This window comes from Cynara cardunculus (assembly GCF_001531365.2).
Source record: "Cynara cardunculus var. scolymus isolate 2C chromosome LG 5, CcrdV1, whole genome shotgun sequence".
Taxonomy (NCBI): domain Eukaryota; kingdom Viridiplantae; phylum Streptophyta; class Magnoliopsida; order Asterales; family Asteraceae; genus Cynara; species Cynara cardunculus.
This window is the reverse complement of record NC_037532.1, coordinates 30,473,085-30,493,334: the sequence shown is the minus strand read 5'-3', so window position 1 is coordinate 30,493,334 and position 20,250 is coordinate 30,473,085. Positions and strand designations below refer to the sequence as shown.

The 20,250-nt window shown below is 35.6% G+C and overlaps 2 protein-coding genes and 1 pseudogene across 2 annotated transcripts; 1 reads left to right on the top strand and 2 right to left on the bottom strand.

Moving 5' to 3' along the window:
* Window positions 1-1,077: 1,077 nt before the first annotated feature.
* On the bottom strand, window positions 1,078-7,314 carry LOC112513433 (cytochrome P450 90A1-like). The gene is made up of 9 exons (XM_025119699.1): window positions 7,078-7,314; window positions 5,845-6,169; window positions 5,175-5,324; window positions 4,514-4,765; window positions 4,218-4,304; window positions 4,050-4,128; window positions 2,014-2,120; window positions 1,797-1,915; window positions 1,078-1,379 (listed from the first exon to the last, which is right to left on the bottom strand). The coding sequence occupies exons 1-9, from the start codon at window positions 7,311-7,313 to the stop codon at window positions 1,271-1,273; spliced, it is 1,464 nt and encodes a 487-aa protein (XP_024975467.1). The 5' UTR covers window position 7,314; the 3' UTR covers window positions 1,078-1,270.
* A 6,568-nt stretch (window positions 7,315-13,882) lies between these two features.
* On the bottom strand, window positions 13,883-15,654 carry LOC112513402 (AAA-ATPase At5g17760-like). Its single transcript, XM_025119652.1, has 3 exons — window positions 15,371-15,654; window positions 14,516-15,275; window positions 13,883-14,365 (listed from the first exon to the last, which is right to left on the bottom strand). Exons 1-3 carry the CDS (start codon window positions 15,652-15,654, stop codon window positions 13,928-13,930), a joined length of 1,482 nt encoding a protein of 493 aa, XP_024975420.1. The 3' UTR covers window positions 13,883-13,927.
* Window positions 15,655-16,162: 508 nt separating this feature from the next.
* LOC112512986 overlaps window positions 16,163-20,250 on the top strand; it is an 11,988-nt pseudogene continuing 7,900 nt past the window's right edge.

Here is a 20,250-nt window from a genome sequence, read left to right as displayed (position 1 = left end):
TGGCACTGGAAGGTGGTGGATGGCGGCGGATGACGGTGGTCGGTGGCGGCAGATGGTGGCGGAGGGCGGCGGATGGTGGCCGACGGCGGCGGTTCACGGTGGTCGGTGGCGACGGAAGGTCATCGATGTCGTTATACGGTGGTCTATGACGGTATGTCGAAGAATGGTGGTCGTTTTTGGTCGGGATGGTCGGTGAAGATGGTCAAAGCTCGGTTTTTCGCTCGGTTTTTCTAGAGAAAACGAGCGGTGGTGGGGATGGATGGTGACTTATGGTCCCCCACCGCCTATTTATATAAAATGTTAAGTAATAAAACAAAATCCATCGTCAAATCGGCGTCAAATCGACGTCATAGAGTGTCATAACATGAAAAACCGCGAAATCAGATATAATGTCTGATTTTTTTCTCCAAAAATCAGCTAATTTTTTTTTTCTTAACCACAATTATCATTGTCTTATTATATAACGAAAAACCATGAAATTTAAAATTAAATACGTAAAAAGACACATTTTATGTATTTTTTTTCATTTTTATTAAAAACATCCCTTAACTGTTAAATAAAAAACACAAAATGACGAAATAGAGGTCAAATTTCATAAACCCAAATCGATTACAAATAATTTTTGCGTCTCCATAATTATCATGGTTTATTTTTAAACCTTTACCCATGAAATTTGGTTCTAAAAAAGTTAAAAAATACAACTTAAATGGCGTATCAGTTTTATTAAAAATACCGCAAAAAAATAAAAAAAAGAATTAAAGGCTGGATCGCCCCTGGGGGGCGATCGGACAGTCTGGCTCGCCCTAAGGGGGCGATTCGTGGCCCGGTCAACGAGGGTGATCAGTAATCTCGTCTTTTAAGGCTGGATTTTTTTTTATTAGACTCTTTGTACGGATCGCCCCCCGGGGGCGATCCATGTGGGTATGGACGTAAAACCTCTAAAACATGGTTATTTTGTGGCAAATAGTTGTATAAAATGGTTATTTTTATAATTTTCCCATAATTAAATACCATATAAATATAACATTTTATAGAATAAATTATGGATTTGATTCTTAAACTTTATCTATTACATATACATTTCATATCATACAACGTGAAATTACATCTTTTGATTAACATATAAATGTAAACGCTACTTTCATTGGTGTAATATAGTTCATATATCTAGTATATAAATATCTCTTGCACACCTTTAAATAATATCCCCAAACTTAGAAACGTCATCTATATATCGATGAAATGCTAAAAGAACATTATGATTTTTTTTTCAAATCTGATAATCTTTTAGAGATGTTAATGTAATCGGAACTCCGCTCTTCAGTCTAGGGATGTGGGATTTCTTTTCGAGGCTAAGATCTTGATCATCGACCGTCCAACTACAAGGAATACCAAGAAAGTTGTTAACAAAATGAATATCAAATTGAAGAACGATTGCGAGTATCAGGCGTGAGAATATGTAGAACCCGATTAATTTACTCTCAAAATAAGCAGAGATTGGAGATTCCATGTGATTGGTGGACAAAAATGGGACATGAGATTTTGGGAATAAAAATCTGGTATTCGAAAATCCAAATAAAAATCTGTTATCCGGAAATCCCTAGTCCCCTTCTTGTCCCACCAATTATGTGAGTCTCTCTTATGATGTATATTGATGTGAGTGGTGGACGTGAATAGAATGTGGGATCGTGGTTGGGACAACAGATTTTTATTCTCCAACTTATATTAATGAGAACCAGTCCAAATCTAGGCGTTGTGAGACTCTAACAGTAAGAAAAAAGAAACCATCAACTCACGTGTATCCGCTAGTTAGCCTATGCAAGAAGACCAACATCGTCACCTTTGCCATATTGATCCCTAAACACGTTCGAGGCCCTGATCCGAACGGTATGTAGTTGTAAGGCTTCTGTATTTCCTGGAACATACAAATCTTGTCAATTTTCATAAGTTTTTGCGTTAACAATTATAAAATAAATTGATGGAAAAATGGTAATGAAATGGGTATTTTAGTACATCAAATCTTGATGGATTGAAGTGCAAAGGATCTTTATACAATTCTGGATCATAGTGTATATGAGTAGCATCAATATTAACATGCCATCCTTTCTTGATCTCAAACTCTGCACCACCATAATCAAAGAATCATAAAGCATTTTATTGGTAAGTGTTAATTTATATATTTTTACGTCAAAGTACCTTACAATTAATGTTAAATATATGCTTAAAAAGGGCCAATTTAATTTAAGTTAATCTAACTATATGAGGCCATTAAAGTTGAGAAAATTTGTTGATTATGTGTTTTTTTTTGCCCAAACAACAGCCCAAGGTTGCTGCCCATAACAGCAGCCCGTGAACAAAAAGAAAAGAAAAAGAAACAGCAGCAGCCCAAGGCTGTTGCCCAGACCAGAAATCGAGATCGAGAGAGAGACGTGGGCAGCGAGAGAAATCGGGAGACGTGGGCAGCCAAACGTGGGTCGATTGAGAGAGATGGAGGTGCGATTTAAGGCTATTCGATTGGAGGGAAAGCGAGGACAGCAGGCTATTCGATTGGAGAAGTCGGAGACACGGGGAGCGATCGAAGAGGACAGCAAAGGGCTGTTCGATTGGAGCCAGGTAGCAAACAAAAGTGGTCGAAAGGGCTGTCAATTGAGAGGATTTTTAGAAGGAGAAGCTGTCAATCGAGAGACATAAACGAACCAGAATTCGGGAAGAACTTTATGCTCTACTGCTTTCTACCATTAGTAAGTTTAATTTATGTTTCGAATTAGAATTATGAGTTGCTAATTTTCTGTTTCTAGTGATGGGATTATAGCTAATTTGAATTGAATTTTGTTGAGACTTGTTAAACATTGAAACTTAATTGAATTTTATTTGCACAATTCTTGTTTAGAACTGTTCTTTCATTTTTGGGATTTTGGTTTTGAGAAGGATCCCTTGAATCCTTTAGCCTAAATTTGAATTGCTAGTTGTGATTAGGAATCCGTAATTGTTCTTAATATCCGCTTGGTAGCAAATAGTGCATCAATAGACAACCAAGTTCATTGATTTGCATTATAGGACTGTGTAATCTAGCTTAAATGTTCAGGTTTCTGTTCATTGGTTAGGATTGGTGCTTGTTTATTACTTAAGGCAATTGGTAGGTTGAATTTTACGTCCGTGACTAAAATCAACTTAATCAATTAGGAACTAATCTACTGAGCTTCTCGTGCTAGTTTAATTATAAAGATAAGCGGAGTGTTTGGCACGTGTTGACACTCACAACCGGTCTAAAATCTATTGAGAAAATGTTTTTACACAAATCAATGATACATGATTTGATAAAGAACTAGTTATACTCATCATTAGAATTTATTCGTTATTGTTTAAAGTTCTCAATTTATTTTGCATTTTTAAGCTTTTTATCAATTTTCCATACCCCCCCCCCCCCTTTTTTATATACACACATTTTTTTTATGAATTTGCACACGGTTACGTCTTGGACTTACGGTTAACACCGAGTCCCTGAGGAGACAACCCTACTTATCGCTATCACAAGTTGTGTTTTAGAGATAATAGCCTTATTTTTATAAATTCTATTATTTGCCGGACTCGACACCCGTCATTTATACATGTTTTGTTTTAGATTTTCCAAGAAATCAGATTAAAAAGACAATAAGATCAGTTTTATAGGACGTCAAATATATCTACATGTCCTACTAAATTGATTTACAGGATCTACAGGACCAAACAATTGGTTTGTTAACAAGTTTTTAGGACACTTTTGAAATAAAACGTTCATTTAGTTTAAACAATTGTCTTATAAAAAATGTGTTCATATTACAATTTCAAAAATGTCTTACAAAAAGTTAATAGGACAATTTATTTAAAAAATGTTCTAAAAACTTGTTATGACACCCAGAAACATCATATCAACTTATTATAACAATTTTACATATGAAACATATAATTGTTTAATATTGTAAACTTAAGTTCTGTAAAACAGTTTATTATGATATTTAAACATATTTGATTTTTTATAAAACCGGTTTTGTTGTAGGGCTTGCACTTACCCTGAATTTTGCAGTCGCCAAGAGCAACACGAGGAAACCATAGCAACACATTCGACATTCTTAGTGTCTCTTTGACGACCTGAAAAAAATGCCATTAATAACGACCAACTACAATAAATTATCCATCTTGGATTGATATAAATAGGAAAACCGAAAAAAACTTGTAACCTTTGAGCCATAAGACATCTTGTTAAGATCCTCTTTACAAAGAAAAGCCCCTTCTGGTTTATTTCTAAGTATCGACAACTGTTCTTCCTGCAATTTCATTTTAACACGATCATTTTATGTGCCAAATATGGATTTTGACGACATATGTTGCGGATGATATTGTCAGAAAATGTGAAACGAATTAATCACTTTCTAAAAAAGCGATTGAGAAGAGAAAATATCTACATATATACATATATAAAGGAAAATGGTCCAAGTTTAGATGATATGAGACTCTAACAGATATAATTTCTTACTCTTAACGTGTTTTGGACTTGTTTATTCTCATCTAAGAACTTAACGCTCCACATAATTGCAGCCGCAGTTGTCGTCTGCCCGGCTATTATCAATGTTAACATATTATCCATTATCTCTGAATCATCGAGTTTCTCGTCTGCTGCAAACAAATCTCTTTCTAACATCGACTGCAAAAAGTCTTCATTAACCTCTTTGCTATTCCGTCTACTAGCAATCATTTCTTCGAAAAATCTCATGACTCTTTCACGTGCCTGCATAAATCCATCCATCTTAGCCACTACTGCAATAGAATCGATTTTATGGGACGTTGAATATGTATCATAGTAGGCTGGTGATTTATATAAGCTTAAATCTATAGAACCAAACACTTGTGCATCTTGATACGACGTTTTGGACGCCATCAAAAGTTTTTCAAGACATTTTTGAAATAAAACGTTATATCAGTCTTTTTATGTGACATTATTGGAAAACAAGTGTCTTATAACAACACGTGTACTATCAAAATACGTGTTTATACGACGCTTTGTTTTAACAGAATGATAAAAAAAAGTTGTTAGGATGATCAGTTATATTCTAACATCTTACGGTAACACTTTTACATAGAACGCATAATTATTTGTTATAAACTGATAAAAGAATATAAATTGGGAGTAAGTCTACCTTGATGCCTTTATAGTATCTAGTGCCAGGAATCATGAATGGAAAAGAGAGCATAGCATTAGAAATAGGAGTGAAGTCTTTTTCCATTTCTTTCAGCAAATATTCATCTGTGATGCTCATCAACATATCACACATTGCATCGAATGCTATCTGAATCATCAAATATCATCAAAAATTTGTGAATCTTTATGCATCGAATGCTATTGGAATTTTAGAGATGTACAAAAAAGCCCAAGTCTGAAGCGTGTCCAAGGCCCAACTTGAAAAAGCTTGGGATTAGTGAGCCAAAAGCCCAGTCTGAGCAAGGCCTCTAAGCCCGATCAAGCCGAAATTTTGGGAGCAAGTCTGCCTAGTACAAAAAAGCCGACTTAAAAAAGCCCGAAAAAGAATGGCTAAGCCCAAAAAGGCCCAATAAAGCCAACCAAGAAGAGCCCGATCGGGCCCCTTTTAAACCCCAAAGCCTGACTTGGGCCTAAAAAAGTTTGAGCCTTTATTCTGCTCATTGAAAACGGCTTTAAAAAGCTTGGATCTTGTACATCTCTAATATAAAGCATCAAATGTTATCAAATTTTTATCTTTATGCATAAAATACTATCTGAATCATCAAGTATTATTACAAAGTGCAAATTTTATGCATCGAATGCTATGTGAGTCATCGAAAGCTGATAACCTTCATGGTGAAATCAAGAACCACAAAACTGTTGCCATTTTCAGCCAACTTCTCGAATCTTTCGGAGACCAACTTATCAAATTTCTGAACAAATTTGGACAAAGAATCCATGGAGAAAGGAGCGGACAAAAGCCGCCTGATTCGTTTATGGCTCTCGACTGGTACACAAAGCAAGCTATTCTTTCCAACAGCATCCGCCATAGATTTCACGTAACCTTTGTTGAACAACTGAAAATCGTTTGTTAAAATCGTTTTCGCACCTGCAACACTCGGGACGAAAACATGAACTTTGCCAAAAAGTCCTGTTTTGAACCACTTCCCATACCTGTATACATAGTTCCATCATTTCAATCAAATATCACTCTACCTCTTCTACAATAAAATCAGTTTTATAGGATGTCAAATATGTTTAAATGTCTTAATACATTCATTCAGGGGAATTAAGTTTCTTCTTGGTCCTGTAAGACCCTTCTAAAACAACATGCTCGTGAATTAGATCAAATTGGAGCATAGAGGATGATCGTACATAGACCATCATAATAATAAGTTCTCGTAAATAAGACTAAATAATTATTTATCTTATGTAAAAGTTTACAATAAATTTATAAGACTGTTCATAAGCTACTTAACAAGTTTTTAGGACACTTTTAAAAAAAGTGTTATATTAGTTTCTTTATAAGAAGATTCTTCAAAATGTCCTGTGAACACATTTTCTATAAGAAATTTGTTTTTATAAGTCATTTTCTAATAATGTCATTGAAAAAAATTAGTATGACAGTTTTGTATAAATCATCTAATAAACTTGTGTAACACTTTTATATATGTTATAATTGTTTGATCCTATAAACTAAAGTCCTATAAAGTATTTTATTATAACACTTTAAGACATTTTTAACGTTCTATAAATCCGATTTTATTGTAGTGCACTCAACCTAAACTAGTCAATCCATGTACATGATTTTTCCATGCTACAAAACAAGTAATCAAAAACTACAACAAACCCACTTTATAGGATGTCAAAACATGTCTAAATGTCATATAATAGACTGTTTTATAGGACCACACAATTATACATCATATGTAAAGATGTTACCATAAGTTAATAGAACGCATTTATGCGTCCATGTCCTGTAAAAAAAAAGCTCAAAGGACATTTTAGTTCAAAAGTATCCTAAAAAACTTGGCAAGTCTTGTAACAGTAGCAAGAAAACAAGAGATAGAGATCAAGATTACCATGATCGGCGAAGACGAACAAAATCGTAACAGCCTTTGTCGCTATTAGTAGCCGAAAGAAACGAGAATGTTTCACCAACAAGAGGAAGACCAAGGCGTCCTGGGATGGCGTCCGATGATTTCCTAAGTTTCGTTGTTAGAAGCCGAGTGATTAAACCAGAAAGCAGAACAGCCAAGATTATATCATGGTTGTTCTTTACAAAAAAGAAAAGCTCCTCCATTTTAAGAATCATCATCTTCTTCATAATAACTCAAGATTTAGAATGATTAAATAAGGTGTTCAACAACATTAATTAATGTAATTAATAAAAAATTAAATAATTAATTAATGATGGGGGGTGTGTGTGTTTGTCTTTTTATATTTGTTTTTATTTTATATAAGATTAAAATTTTGAAAGAAGACAAGACTACAAGTAAAAGCATCTTAGAGGGGATCAATTCAACATTTAACATTAAAGATTTTGGATTAATTAGTTAACTCATCTAATTAGTTAATGTCATCTAATTAAGGATGGTGATTTGCTTCGATTCGATGGTGAACCCGGTTCACCCGACTTGAACGGGGACAGGGATTCTCCGCTAAAACGGGTCTCGGGGTCCAAGGATCCCGATAGACTCAAACCGGGGCCGAGGGCTGTTACTCAAACCAGGGTCGGGGATTTCCGGTAGATTCAAACTAATGGATATTTTTTATGGGGTTTGACCGGGGACGAGATGTTAATCTCCGTACCTATTGGGGCAGAGGATTACAAAACAAGCCCCATCCTTACCCTTACCCTGATGACATGCCTACGTAAACCAATGTATTGATGTATTTCTTAAAGTAAAAACATTTATAATTATGCCATCCTTATCCAATTTACATTTCTTCTGTCGATTATGTGTTATCCCATTTTACACCTCTCATGCGGATTATGTCATCCTTATCTCATTTTACACCTCTCCTGCCGATATTTCAGTAGACCGATATCACCCCCACAAATGATAATACAATATCAAAAACCCAATTATGCTAACAAATAACAAATAGCTATATCCGAAAACACCCAAATTTGAAACCCAGCAAGTTTCTTATCAAAAGCATTTCAGGTTAAGATTTTGAAATAAAATTCACCTTGATCACAAATAGAAAGTATACTTGTACAAATTCAAATATTTAACATGCAACTTTTCTTCTTCTTTCTCTACTATTCAAACCCAGAGACCAAAACTTCTACTTCTTAGGGGCCGTTTATCAAACACTTACCCGGTAAGTGCTTACTGGTAAAATTTAACACTATTATGTACTTACTGGGTAAAATTTTAGTCCACCAAAACGACACTGTATACAATAATTTACCCGATAAGTGCTTACCGTGGTAAGAGTCTATCGCCCTCACTTACTGGGTAAGACTTCTGATCCTTGTCTCGCTCTTACCAAGTAAGATTCTTGGTCCTTATTGTATTCATCCGGTGAGATAGTATTACTTGGTAAGCACTTACCCGAGTAAGCGTTTGGTAAACGGCCCCTTAATCTTATTTCTCAATAACCAAAAGAAAGAAAAAGAAAAAGCATATATAATTTACCACAAGAGGCCGTGGAGTTTTTAAACCAATTATTTAAAATACACCCTTCAACTTTTCACAACCTTTCAAAATCAACCCCAAACTTTCGAACCATAATTAACCCGGTTATGACACATACTATGTTGGTTTAATTTTTCTCCAAAATTACGTTATCAAGATATATATGAAGACAATAGTGATACTAAACTGAGTGAATTATTTGTGTTAAAACTTAAATTTATTATACTAACTTTAGATATTATTGCTGAAGGTTTGTAATGTTAAATATACGTTTATTACCAACCCTCCTCTCCTCGTGGTTTGTGAAAATTTTACAATTTTGTCACCTTAGTTTCAAAATTTACAAGAGTTGTCCTCATTGTTTCAATTAATTACTTATATCACTCCTTTCTGTCTGTAATGTCCATTGAGGCCCGCCATTAAGCCCTCACGCGCTAGTCAAATGAGGGGGTATTTAATCAAATTTTTTTATATACAAGCTTACAGCGCGTATGTGCAAGCATTTGTAATTAAAGATAAAATAAATAAACCTACTTTTATTGATCTCTGGTTTATCGATTGTTTAAGTTGATACCTTGGAATGAAAGGAATGGTTGTATTTATAATGCTTGGAGATGTCTTATGACTTCGGTCCAACTTTCTATTAATAGTATTCTTAAAAGAAGGTTCTAAAAACCCTATTCGACATTTGGTTAGAGGATAGGTGGTCATCAATGGTTGTTGTGTGTGTTTTGTTCGGAATTTTCACTTTCTTCAGGGTTGCCATAGGAGACACTCACAAGGGGTTGTCGGTGTGTGGGGGTTGGGGCTTTGATTGCTTCTATTCTACTCAAGTTTTACATAATTTTACACTTAATTTTTGTAAAATGACAAGAACGTCTCCTTCATGATTAACACATGAGGGTCTCTAACGAATGATAGAGACGTTCACCACTAGTGTAATTTAAAATTCGTGTAATTTAGTATTTTAATCTATATAACACTTAATTAATATGTCCATTTCTTGTTAGTTATCTTTTATGATAAGAGATAAACCAATCTCTTATTTGTCTCTTATTGTTCTTCAAACTCTCAACAACTGTGTTTCTCAACTGATTAACCTTAATCAATCATTTTTCTCAATCAATCCTTATCAAATCAATCCACATCTCTCTCAATTGATGTATTTTAACAGGATTCAAATGTGTTAAATACCGTTTATGACATATTTTCGTTTAAAAGAATGCTAAATATATATAATTTACATGTAATTTTCGTAATGATGATTGATAAATATGTGAACATGTATAAATTCAAAACTATAATTTTTTAATGGATAAAATAGGCAATGTAAACAAATTCAGACGTTTATCAGTTTATAAAACAAAGTCTTATTAATTCAGATTTCAATACTACTTTTTATAAATTAAAAGTTGCTATAAAAGATAGAGAAAAACATCCTTGTGGTTTATTAAAAAAATGTGAATATCGTCCTTATAGTTTTAAAATTGTTGTTTTCGCCCCTATAGTTTGCACAACATTGCTATTTTTATTCTTGAGGTTGATTCTCACTTTCAAGTATGAAGGATTAAGGTTGCAAAGAAATGCAAACCACCCGGACGAAGATAGCAGTAAAATTTAAATTATAAGAACGAAAATAACAATAAATTATAAACCATAGTAATGGAAATCGTAATTTCAAAATCATAGTGACAAAAATAATAATTTTAACAAACCACATGGACTAAAAACATAATTTACTAAAAGAACACATTTACGGAAATGTAAGTGCATTTTCTTATGTGAAGTCTTGGAAAAATGAGTTGAGGGGTTGGAATGTATTTAACCAAAAATATGGCATTTGTGGGTTCAATGCGAAAATTGTTATGGATTAAATTATAAGAAATTTTTTAAATAAAAAATGAATCTTTATGAACGATGTGGATATCATTTGAAAATGAGTAGTTTAGATAGAATCGAACTTTCGATCCCTCAAAGTGGCTCTATTTCATTATATTCCATCTTTATCCCAATTCCATTCATTTAATATCCTTTTGGTGTCATTGACATAACAGATGTCATTTCTATTCTATCTCACATATGATATATATGATACATGTACAAATGAGTTACTTTTCGGGACGGAGTGGAAGAATGGAGATGATTCTCGAACGCGGAAAAGGATCCAATAACTTCGAAAGAATTGAACGAGGAGCCGTATGAGGTGAAAATCTCATTGAACGAAACTAGATCTTGTGGAATCATATTGAATATTTGACGATACATTCCGTATCTTGCGAAAAAACCGATCCTTGTTTATAGAAGTATTTTACTATTATTATATGTTAAATGAGACCAAAAAGACGAAATGGACATAAGAATTATAGGACTAAATGGAAAGGGGGGGGGGGGGGGGGGGGGGGGGCTGAGGAACACTAAAGTTTCTCAAGAAGGTTTCAACGATTTAGGGTAATGATTTAAAGCTTGTACATATAACATAGTAGCAAGAAATGTTGTTGAAATAGGATGATTATAGATCTATAAAGATGAGAAACTGAACTAAAAATGGACGTTTTATGTTCGACGTATGATCAGCGAGTAAAACTTGAATTAAAGCATGATTATTGCGTTAAATTTATGGTTTTAAGAGTTATATGAAGGGTCCTAATGCAAAAAGAATCAAAAAGTGGGTTGAAATTGTCGAGAAGGATTGAACCATTATAGAGTGAAACTGGTTGACTCTTGGTACGTTGGCACGACCTAGAGTGGTGACCTGACGATGACGAAGACGAAGTGAATGGCAAGCCACGATCTGCAGGCTGCGGTCTTAGAACCCAAGTCACCACAACTAAGTAATTAGAACCCAAGTCTAGTTGACCGAGGTGAGACCAAGTAAGAGTCTCATATGTATGTATTTGAACATCCTATTGTATTGTATGAAAGTTAAAGTTCACTTGTCATGTGATATTTTATGCGAGCGAGGAACTAATATACTTAATATGATCTATTATGTTATCGAGTTGTTTATAAAACCATGAACCTGCTCAATTTTTAAAGCTAATTAGTAACAAGTATAGGTAGGGATGGCAAAAAAAAAACCGAAACCAATGGTGAAAACCGAAAACCAAAACTTTCAGGCCGGGTTCGGGGACATCTTATCAGGGACGGGGCAGGGATCGGGGACAAATTCGGGAATTTTAACGGAGATGGGGACGGGGGCGGTGATCATCGGCCGACCCGACCCGGCCCGATATGTATGTATATATATATATATATATATTGACTTGGGATCATGTGAGACCAGCCTGTTTTCGTGAGACCCGTGAGACCAACATTTTACACTTGAAACTTCACAGCAAAATGCTGTGAAGGTRACTTTTTAAAACCTTCACAGTGTTTTTGCTGTGAAGGGTCGACTTTTTTTAAACCTTCACAATGTTTTTGCTGTGAAGTTTACGTGTAAAAATGTGGTCTCACAGGTCTCACGAAAACAGGCTGGTCTCACGTGAACCCAACCCTATATATATAATATCATTAAAAGAAAAAGATGACACTAAAATTTAAAAGACTTTCATCCACTTTACCTTAACAACCTAAATAAATCTCACAAAAAAGTCTAGTTTATTTGTCTAAAATCGTGATTTTAGTCGTATGACATTTGAATTTATGTTTAGTTTTATATTGTAGTCTAATACATTGTTTATAATTGGTTCGATTATTTTTGAGACATTTAAACTTACATCTTTAAAAAATTGTAATTTACTTTTAATCGTGAAAATTAGCATATTGTAATTTTTTTTTCAGATCGGGTTCGGTTATAACCAACGGTGAACGGGAAAAAGATAATTTTTACCCTTATGGGTTCCCCAACGGGGATCGGGGAAACCGCGAGAATCCGAAGGGGATCCCCGATAAGATTCCCGACGGGGATTGGGACGGTTACGGGGACGGTTTTAGCTATCGGTTTCGGGGACGGGGATACTAATACCCGGCCCGTTGCCATTCCTAAGCATAGGGGCAAGAAAGTTCGATGAAAGCAAAAGACATGTCTAATTTTAGCCGGTAGATAACAACTTATATATTTCTCTCCGATTCGATCTTGCTTCTGAATCATGTTACGGTTTCCAGGGGTTGCACCTTTAAAATGGATTAAAGGCCCGCAAAACGTGAGATTTTTAAGTCTTCGGTTAATTTCGAGAGACTTTTTCGGTTTTCTTATTGATGTCTATTGTATCTTCTAATATCCTATAGCACCCCTCAAAGTCTAGTGGGCGCATATTTCATACTCCAAAAAAACTTCTACTTGCAAGATTCGATTGATCGGTGCACAGAACCCGGCTCGGGCTTTCAGAGGTCCGCCCCTGTAAACAAAGTTCTAATGGCAAGCCATGACGTAAGACACATCATCGTAATCACATAAACAAAATTTAGAAAATCGTCTTTGAAAGTCATAAAAGACAAGAACAAAATTGTGTCAGAATTAGTGATGGCCAAAAACTGGTCCCGGGCTGGTTCCAACCAGTCCCAATATTTCTTATAACCGGCCATAACCGGTCCCGGCGTAACCGGTCCCGGTCCCTGTCGAAAAAGTTGAGACCAGTCAAGCTTTATTGTAACCGGTTATGGGCCGCCGGTCCCGGTAATTAAAAATACTTTTTTATTTTATTTTTTTAATGATATATATTTTTAATACATTGTAAATTTTGTAATTGGGTCACTCAAATACACTTTAAAAATGCGTTTAATTATAATTAAAATTACATTGTCTTACAAAATATATCGAAAAACCGATTTATTGTGAACGTTTGTTTGCGTTTTTTGCGAATCGAGAACTTGGTATGTAAATCCCTCAATTAAAACACTTATATATAGTGTTTAGAAAGCAAAAAATACAAAAAAAAGGGCTAAAAACGGTTACATTTTTTAAAAAATAGCTACATTTTTGAAAAATCAGGTCGGGCAGGTCCCGGTCCCGGTCCCGGTCGGTACCGGTTCCGCGAAACACCCCAAATCTATATAACAAGTCCAGATTTCGGTACTATAACCGGTCCTTGGCCGGTCCCGATCCCGGGCCAGGCCGGGCCGGTTTGACCATCACTAGTCAGAATTATAATCTAATCTCTTCACTTCGCCTTCCGAGTAGGACATGTAACACATAGGGATGACCTCACACTAGACACCCTGCTTCTTTGGCCGAATGTAATTCGACTCGTATCGTTTTGGCCCATCTTTAATTTTTGTACATTATATTTAATAGGTTGAATCAAATAAAATTGTTAGAAATATTGTTGATTGCATTCGACTATTAAATCAATGAAAGAGTTTTGGCTCTTTTATCTTCATGGACTCCATCATCTCCATTATCGATCCCCTCTTTAGTTTCCTCATCTCTCGTCCTCTTACGTTTGAGAAACTTCACAAGCCCTTCGAGCACAAGCTCGACGTTGTTGGATTTCATGAGTTCCTCAGCCACCTCCGCGGGCGTAACTTTGGTGCAACTGATCAACTCATTGATTTCCCTAAAAGAACGATGGTAGTCGTGAATGTCAAGGTAGTTGGCTGCTAGTGTCTTGAACCCGTCAATGGTCAAATATGACATGTGAATGTGCACGTCCATTCGCCCTGGTCGAAGCAATGCGGGGTCGAGTCTTTCTTTGTGGTTTGTGGTGAAGATTATGATACGTTCATCTCCACAACACGACCATAGCCCGTCTATGAAATTTAAAAGGCCCGATAACGAGAACTACAAAAATAAGGAATTACTCTTGTGTGCCATAATCACAATCCATAGTTTTGGTGTAAATCCGTGGTTTAGAGGAAGACAAAATTGGTGAATGTATGATTCCACTTGCAATTCAGAGTATCAAGAGGTTTAAAGAGGAAAGAAACAAACCTGAGAATCACGAATGGATCTACCATCGGAAATTTTGGCCGGAGCAGTTCCCTTCCGATCCGGCAGCTGTATGCTACAATCGATATCTTCAATCACCAGTATGGATCGATTTGACGTTCTTAACATCAGTTTCTTCAAACTCGAATCACTCCCAACATTCATCAACTGTAAATCATAGATATCAAACTTAAGGTAATTAGCTATGGCTGCAATCAAACTCGATTTCCCCGTCCCCGGCGGACCGTACAATAGATACCCTCTCTTCCATGCCTTCCCTACTTTCTTATAGAAATCCCTCCTCGTCAAAAACAGATTCAAGTCGTCGATAATCGCCTTCTTCATCTTCAGATCCATCGCCAATGTATCGAACGTTGATGGATGGTCCAGATTCACCGATTCCTTGAAACCGCCTGGTCCGCCGCCGTAGGATTGGAGGTTATGGAGCTTCACGACTTTCTTCTGGTTTTCGAGTTCCTGAAATTTTTTCAGTACCGATGGCAAGTAAGCACTTATTATAATCTCTTTGTGTTTTTTGTCAAATTTCAGCTCGATGTATTTTCTCTCCGGTGTAAAGCTTCCACCGGAGCTACTCTTTCCACCATTTTGACCAAAATCATAGCCGCCGCCGCTGCCGGACCTTTGTTGTGGCTGCTGACTGATGTACTTCCATGTAAGCGAGATTCCTTCAAACGAATCTACTAGCTCTTCAGACTCTGCAAACTTGATATTGATGTGCTTTTCTTTGACGTTTTTAGTGATCCTATGATCATCGAAGATATAAGTTTGATCCCGATCAAGAATATTCTAGATTTTCCAAATCAAATCCTATAAAACGATTAATTTACGCTCAATCACCTGAGACGGTCAGAATCAGGATTGATTCTGGTGCAAAGGTAGGCTTCGGCGGCATCGAACATGTGGTTTGAGGTCATTCCGTCTTTCTCATCGAAGATGAGGGTGAGTTTTGAGGATTTAGGTTTCCAGTAGAATCGGACGGCGTCGACGACGTAGCGTCGCAGTTGTCTGGGGAAGAACTGGTCAAACATTGTACGGAAGAGCATGATTGAGGTTGACATTGAAGCATACGCCGATAGCAACGACGACGGTGTCGGCATCGCCGGGAAATTTCGAGACGCCATTTTTCTCCGGTGACTTTAGATACACAGAGGAATGTGTGTGATCTTAAAATCGTCGCCATTCGCCACCATAATAGTTAGATTTATATTTACTAGATTTAATTAATATTTTTTTAATTAAAATAGTTCTATATTAAATATTTTATTAATTTAACAATAAAAAAAACACTTCTAGAACTGAAATTGATTAAAATACCTAAACGGCTTCGTTTTGTTCATTTTTAGTTTGTTTTTTTTCAATTGGACGAAAATAACCAAGCAGGGTCATCTAGAGATTACATACATGGCTCCTTATCTATATTACTTTATAAAACAAATTTGCCCAAAGTCTTAAAAACATCTTAACATACATAAGGTATTATTCTTTAATGTAAAAAGTCTTAAAATATTAAAAATGTACAACTTTTCTATGCTACTTTATATAAGTACTATCCTATGAAGCACACATCCGGCTGGCTCTATCGCTTCCACGCTCCAAACGACGCTCCTCTTCCGAACACAACTTTGCCCAATGTCCGGCTCTCTCTATCGTGCTCTCTCCTCGCTCCACGATTACAGAGATGACGATTCAGTCCCCAAGGCAACGATTCAGGCGACTCCGAGTGTTTATAAATCATCGCTCATGTCACGATTCTGTGGAGGTTTCAATCGATTCTGTGATTTTCAAGCACTACTTATCTATCAAGCACGATTTAGGCGATTCTGTGGAGGTTTTCAAAAGGTGAGTTAAGTTAGGGATTATTAGGGTTTATTTTGCTCATTTGCTTGGTTCTAATTCAGTTAATTTGTTTGGTTCTATTTTTGAATCTGGTTCTTAATCGGTGTGTTTCTGTCGGGAGAGGGGGTGCGGCAGTGAGTTGCAGAGGGGGGAGAGAGTGGGACGGTGGTTGTCGGTCGAGGGAGGGGGTGGGCAGGTGAATTCATGAATGGTCCATTACCTGTATATCTAATCATTTCCATTACCTGTATATCTTACCCTCTAATTCCCCCAACCAAGCCCCAACATTAAATCAATTTCCAGTCCCATTCCTTACCCTCTATTGACCTGTTGTCTCTTTGGTCATCACTTGAAGTTTGCCTTTATCACCTCACTGTCTCATTGTCTCAGAACTTCAAGTTTGCCTTTATCACCTCACTTGAAGTTTTTTATTTCATTTATGTTCTGTTTGAATGATTGGTTGAAGCATTTTAGCTGATACTACCTATCTTCAAATCAAGATATGCATTTTGACTTTTAATTGAAAATTACTAGAACTGGAACTTTTAATTGAAAATTACTATTAGTGATTGGTTTCTTGTGCTGAGGAAAGATTATGGGTTAAGGTATGTTTTGGTGTTAACTCGTATAATTGAAAATGGAGGAGTAGAGTCAAAGGCTATGGATGGGGAGACGTTTTTATTTGTGTTTTTGTTTTCTGGTTTTTATGGATCTGTTGGTTTTATGCATAGTTCACTTTGTAGAATCAAACTATATACTTAAGGTAGTATGAAAATAGCTATTTTTGAATCTGGTTCTTAATCAAACTACAAACTTAGAAGAGTATGAAAATGGCTATTTCTTTTAAGGGTTTTTTTTTAATTACATTTTAGGGGTTTTCAAGCGAAGCTTGTAATAATTCAATCACATATACTGATGGCAAAACCTACAAACAGATATCTCATATTGTAGATAGATTATTAGTATTCTTTGAATATTCCATATAGGTACCGTTTCCTCTTTTCTATAGTCAAAATGGTCGTCTTTTAATCCACSATTAGAGTTGTTTTTGTGTTAATCCTGTTTATGTTGTCTATGAAAAAGAGTTGTTTAATTTGTTATAATACTCTTGTTTGCCCCAAACTCTTTAAAACCTTGATATACCCTTAAAACCTTGTTTCCATAATCTTGTGTTATCCTGTTTATGTTGTTTTGTTTGGCTTTATAATGTAACTGCCTAATGAAACTGTGTTTTAATATAGTATTGACATATATATACTTCACATGCATTTAAACCATAGTTGCTCTTCTAAGATGATAACCCTTGACAGTTACAAATAAACCATTAGTTGATAGATGCTTGATCCATATAAATATATTTACCTATCAACAACGGTTTGAGATGTGTTCAATATTTGACTGCTGTATCCTTATGTCTTCAATTTTTTTTGTAACTCGGCTATTTTCAAGCACGATTCAGGCGATTTTCAAGAACGATCCTGTGGAGGTTTTTCAAAGGCGACTTACAGTTTTATTGACTTGAGCCATCCACAAAGTTACTACTGTCTGCTTATGTATTTTCTTTTTGTTTAAAATTTATGAGATTATTGATCTTTCATATTAACCTTGTGAGGCAGATGATCTAAGTTTATTATTTTAGTCTTGTTGATACTTGGGTTTTTATGATGGATGAGTACCAAGGAAATTAAGATGGGTTATTTTTAATTGATTGATGATATTTGCAGGTGAACATGAAGTTTCTGGTTGATTGGTTTGATTCAAATGGCAGTTTTGTTTTTTGGTGACATCTATGTATGAACTTAAGGAAGAATGGTTAGTTCTATAAGGATTTGTGTATGTTTCTAATCCTCCATCAACATTTCCAGCTCTTTATGGGGTACAAATGGATCAGCATTAGTTTTGTAGGTGTCGGAAAATTCTAATTTGAAGCTACGCAAGGGATTGGGGAGGTGATTCAGTGCCTAGAATAGATTTGAACCCCTGAAGTACCGTTGCTGTCACCTTTTTTGAACCATACAACCTTTTCATGGAAATCTTATTTTGTGTATTAGAAATTATCATTTTTTATGATACCTGGATTTAGAAATTGAAGCCTAAATGTTCTTTTTTTTCCAATCAAATTGCTTTAGAAGGACTRAAACATCGTGTCTTTGAGATATCCTTAGCCGACCTCTAAAATGATGAGGATCATGCCTACAGAAAGATCCGTCTGAGAGTTGAGGATGTCCAAGGGAAGAGTGTGTTAACCAATTTCTGGGTATGATGTTTATCTTATTGTTTTTTTGTTCTTTTATATAGTGAACGGTGTTTTAATGTTAACTTTGCATTCTTTTATCCAGGGTATGGACTTCACCATGAATAAACTGAGGTCTCTTGTCAGCAAATGGCAGTCTTTGATCGAGGCACATGTTGATGTGAACACAACCGACAATTACACATTGAGAAAGTTTTGCATTGGCTTTACAAAGAAGCGTATCAACCAGTTGAAGAGGACCTGCTATGCACAATCTAGCCAAATCTGACAGGTATATACCATACCTTCTTTTTTTAACTACTAATTTGATGCTCAACTCTTGTGAGATTTATATTTGGCAATTACAATTGCAGCTCTTCATCAAGCTTGGAGTTCTTTGTTACTGATTTTTCTTTTATGTTTGATTCTGTTAGATTCGTCGTAAGATGAGGGTGATCATGGTCAGCCAGGCCCAATCTTGTGATCTGAAGGTTTGGTCCATAAGTTCATTTCTGAATCAATTGGCAGAGAGATTGAGAAGGCAACATCTAGCATTTATGTAATAACCGGATCCTGGTTATTACCCAAGGTATTTAATACGTGATTATTTGATTAAAGATTACGTGATTACATGATAAATTGATACATGCCGGTATGTGAAATTGTGTATTAATTGAATATGTATATATATATATATATGTGAGTGTGTATATATATATATATATATATATATATATAAATATATGGGTGCATGCATGTTATGCATACGTGGAGTAGGTATGTGTGTGTATGCATGTGCATGTTTAAGCATGAGGTGGAAAGGGTGGAAAGGAAGGTGGTTTAGCCGACTTTTCCTGTTTTGGGTAGTATAAAAAGGAGGCTTAGCCTCTTCATTATCTTTTCCCTGCCATTTTGAGAAAGTGAGTGCTTTAAAGAAAAGAGAGTTGTCCGGATTGCAAAAGGGTGATTTCAAGTGTTGGTGATTCAAGTTGATTTCAAGCATTTTGGTTTCAAAAGCTTGTTAAGTTGAGTGGTTTATAAATCTTTTTGCACAAGCTCTACTTCTGGTTTCAATTGCTTATTTCATGTTATTACTCCTTAGAAAGAAACCATACATTTTGTTGTTTTAAGTGTTTATCCGAACATAGAGTGACCGGATAAGTGTTTATACCGGACAAGCCTTGAGCGGCTTATTGTCTGGATTATTTTTAAACCGGACAAGCCTTGAACGGCTTATTGTCCAGAGTTTGATAAACCGGTTGAGTATTGAACGGTTTATAATTGGCAGTATTACTTATGATTATATACTGAGAAGTAGGAATACGACCACATGGAGAGCGGTTTATTTAAACCGGTCAAGTCTTGAACGGAATGTTGTCCGGACTTGTTATCCGGACAAAAAGATGAATTTTGTTTTTAAGTGTTAAACCGTCCAATGCATGTGTGGTGTGTTRACCGGATTTGATATCCGGACAAAGTGGATTTTATTCCTAAGTGTTTAAACCGRATAATTGATGACCGGATTGTGATAGAAATATTTTGATGGGAATTATTTTATCATAAAAATGAAGTTTTGATATAAATGTTTTTAGACTGGTAATAATTCCAATGACTGCGGTCTATTTGGAATTATTTTTTTTATAAATGT

What these genes read in the sequence shown, in the direction of transcription:
- LOC112513402 (XM_025119652.1), bottom strand. Translation starts at nt 15,654, where the DNA reads ATGGCGTCTCGAAATTTCCCGGCGATGCCGACACCGTCGTCGTTGCTA. An exon ending in CCTGATTCTGACCGTCTCAG is followed by an intron (nt 15,276 to 15,370) that starts GTGATTGAGCGT and finishes CGATGATCATAG; the next exon opens with GATCACTAAAAACGTCAAAG. An exon ending in GATCCATTCGTGATTCTCAG is followed by an intron (nt 14,366 to 14,515) that starts GTTTGTTTCTTT and finishes TTATTTTTGTAG; the next exon opens with TTCTCGTTATCGGGCCTTTT.
- LOC112513433 (XM_025119699.1), bottom strand. Translation starts at nt 7,313, where the DNA reads ATGATGATTCTTAAAATGGAGGAGCTTTTCTTTTTTGTAAAGAACAAC. An exon ending in TTCTTGATTTCACCATGAAG is followed by an intron (nt 5,325 to 5,844) that starts GTTATCAGCTTT and finishes TTGATGATTCAG; the next exon opens with ATAGCATTCGATGCAATGTG. An exon ending in TGGCGACTGCAAAATTCAGG is followed by an intron (nt 2,121 to 4,049) that starts GTAAGTGCAAGC and finishes ATGGTGGTGCAG; the next exon opens with AGTTTGAGATCAAGAAAGGA.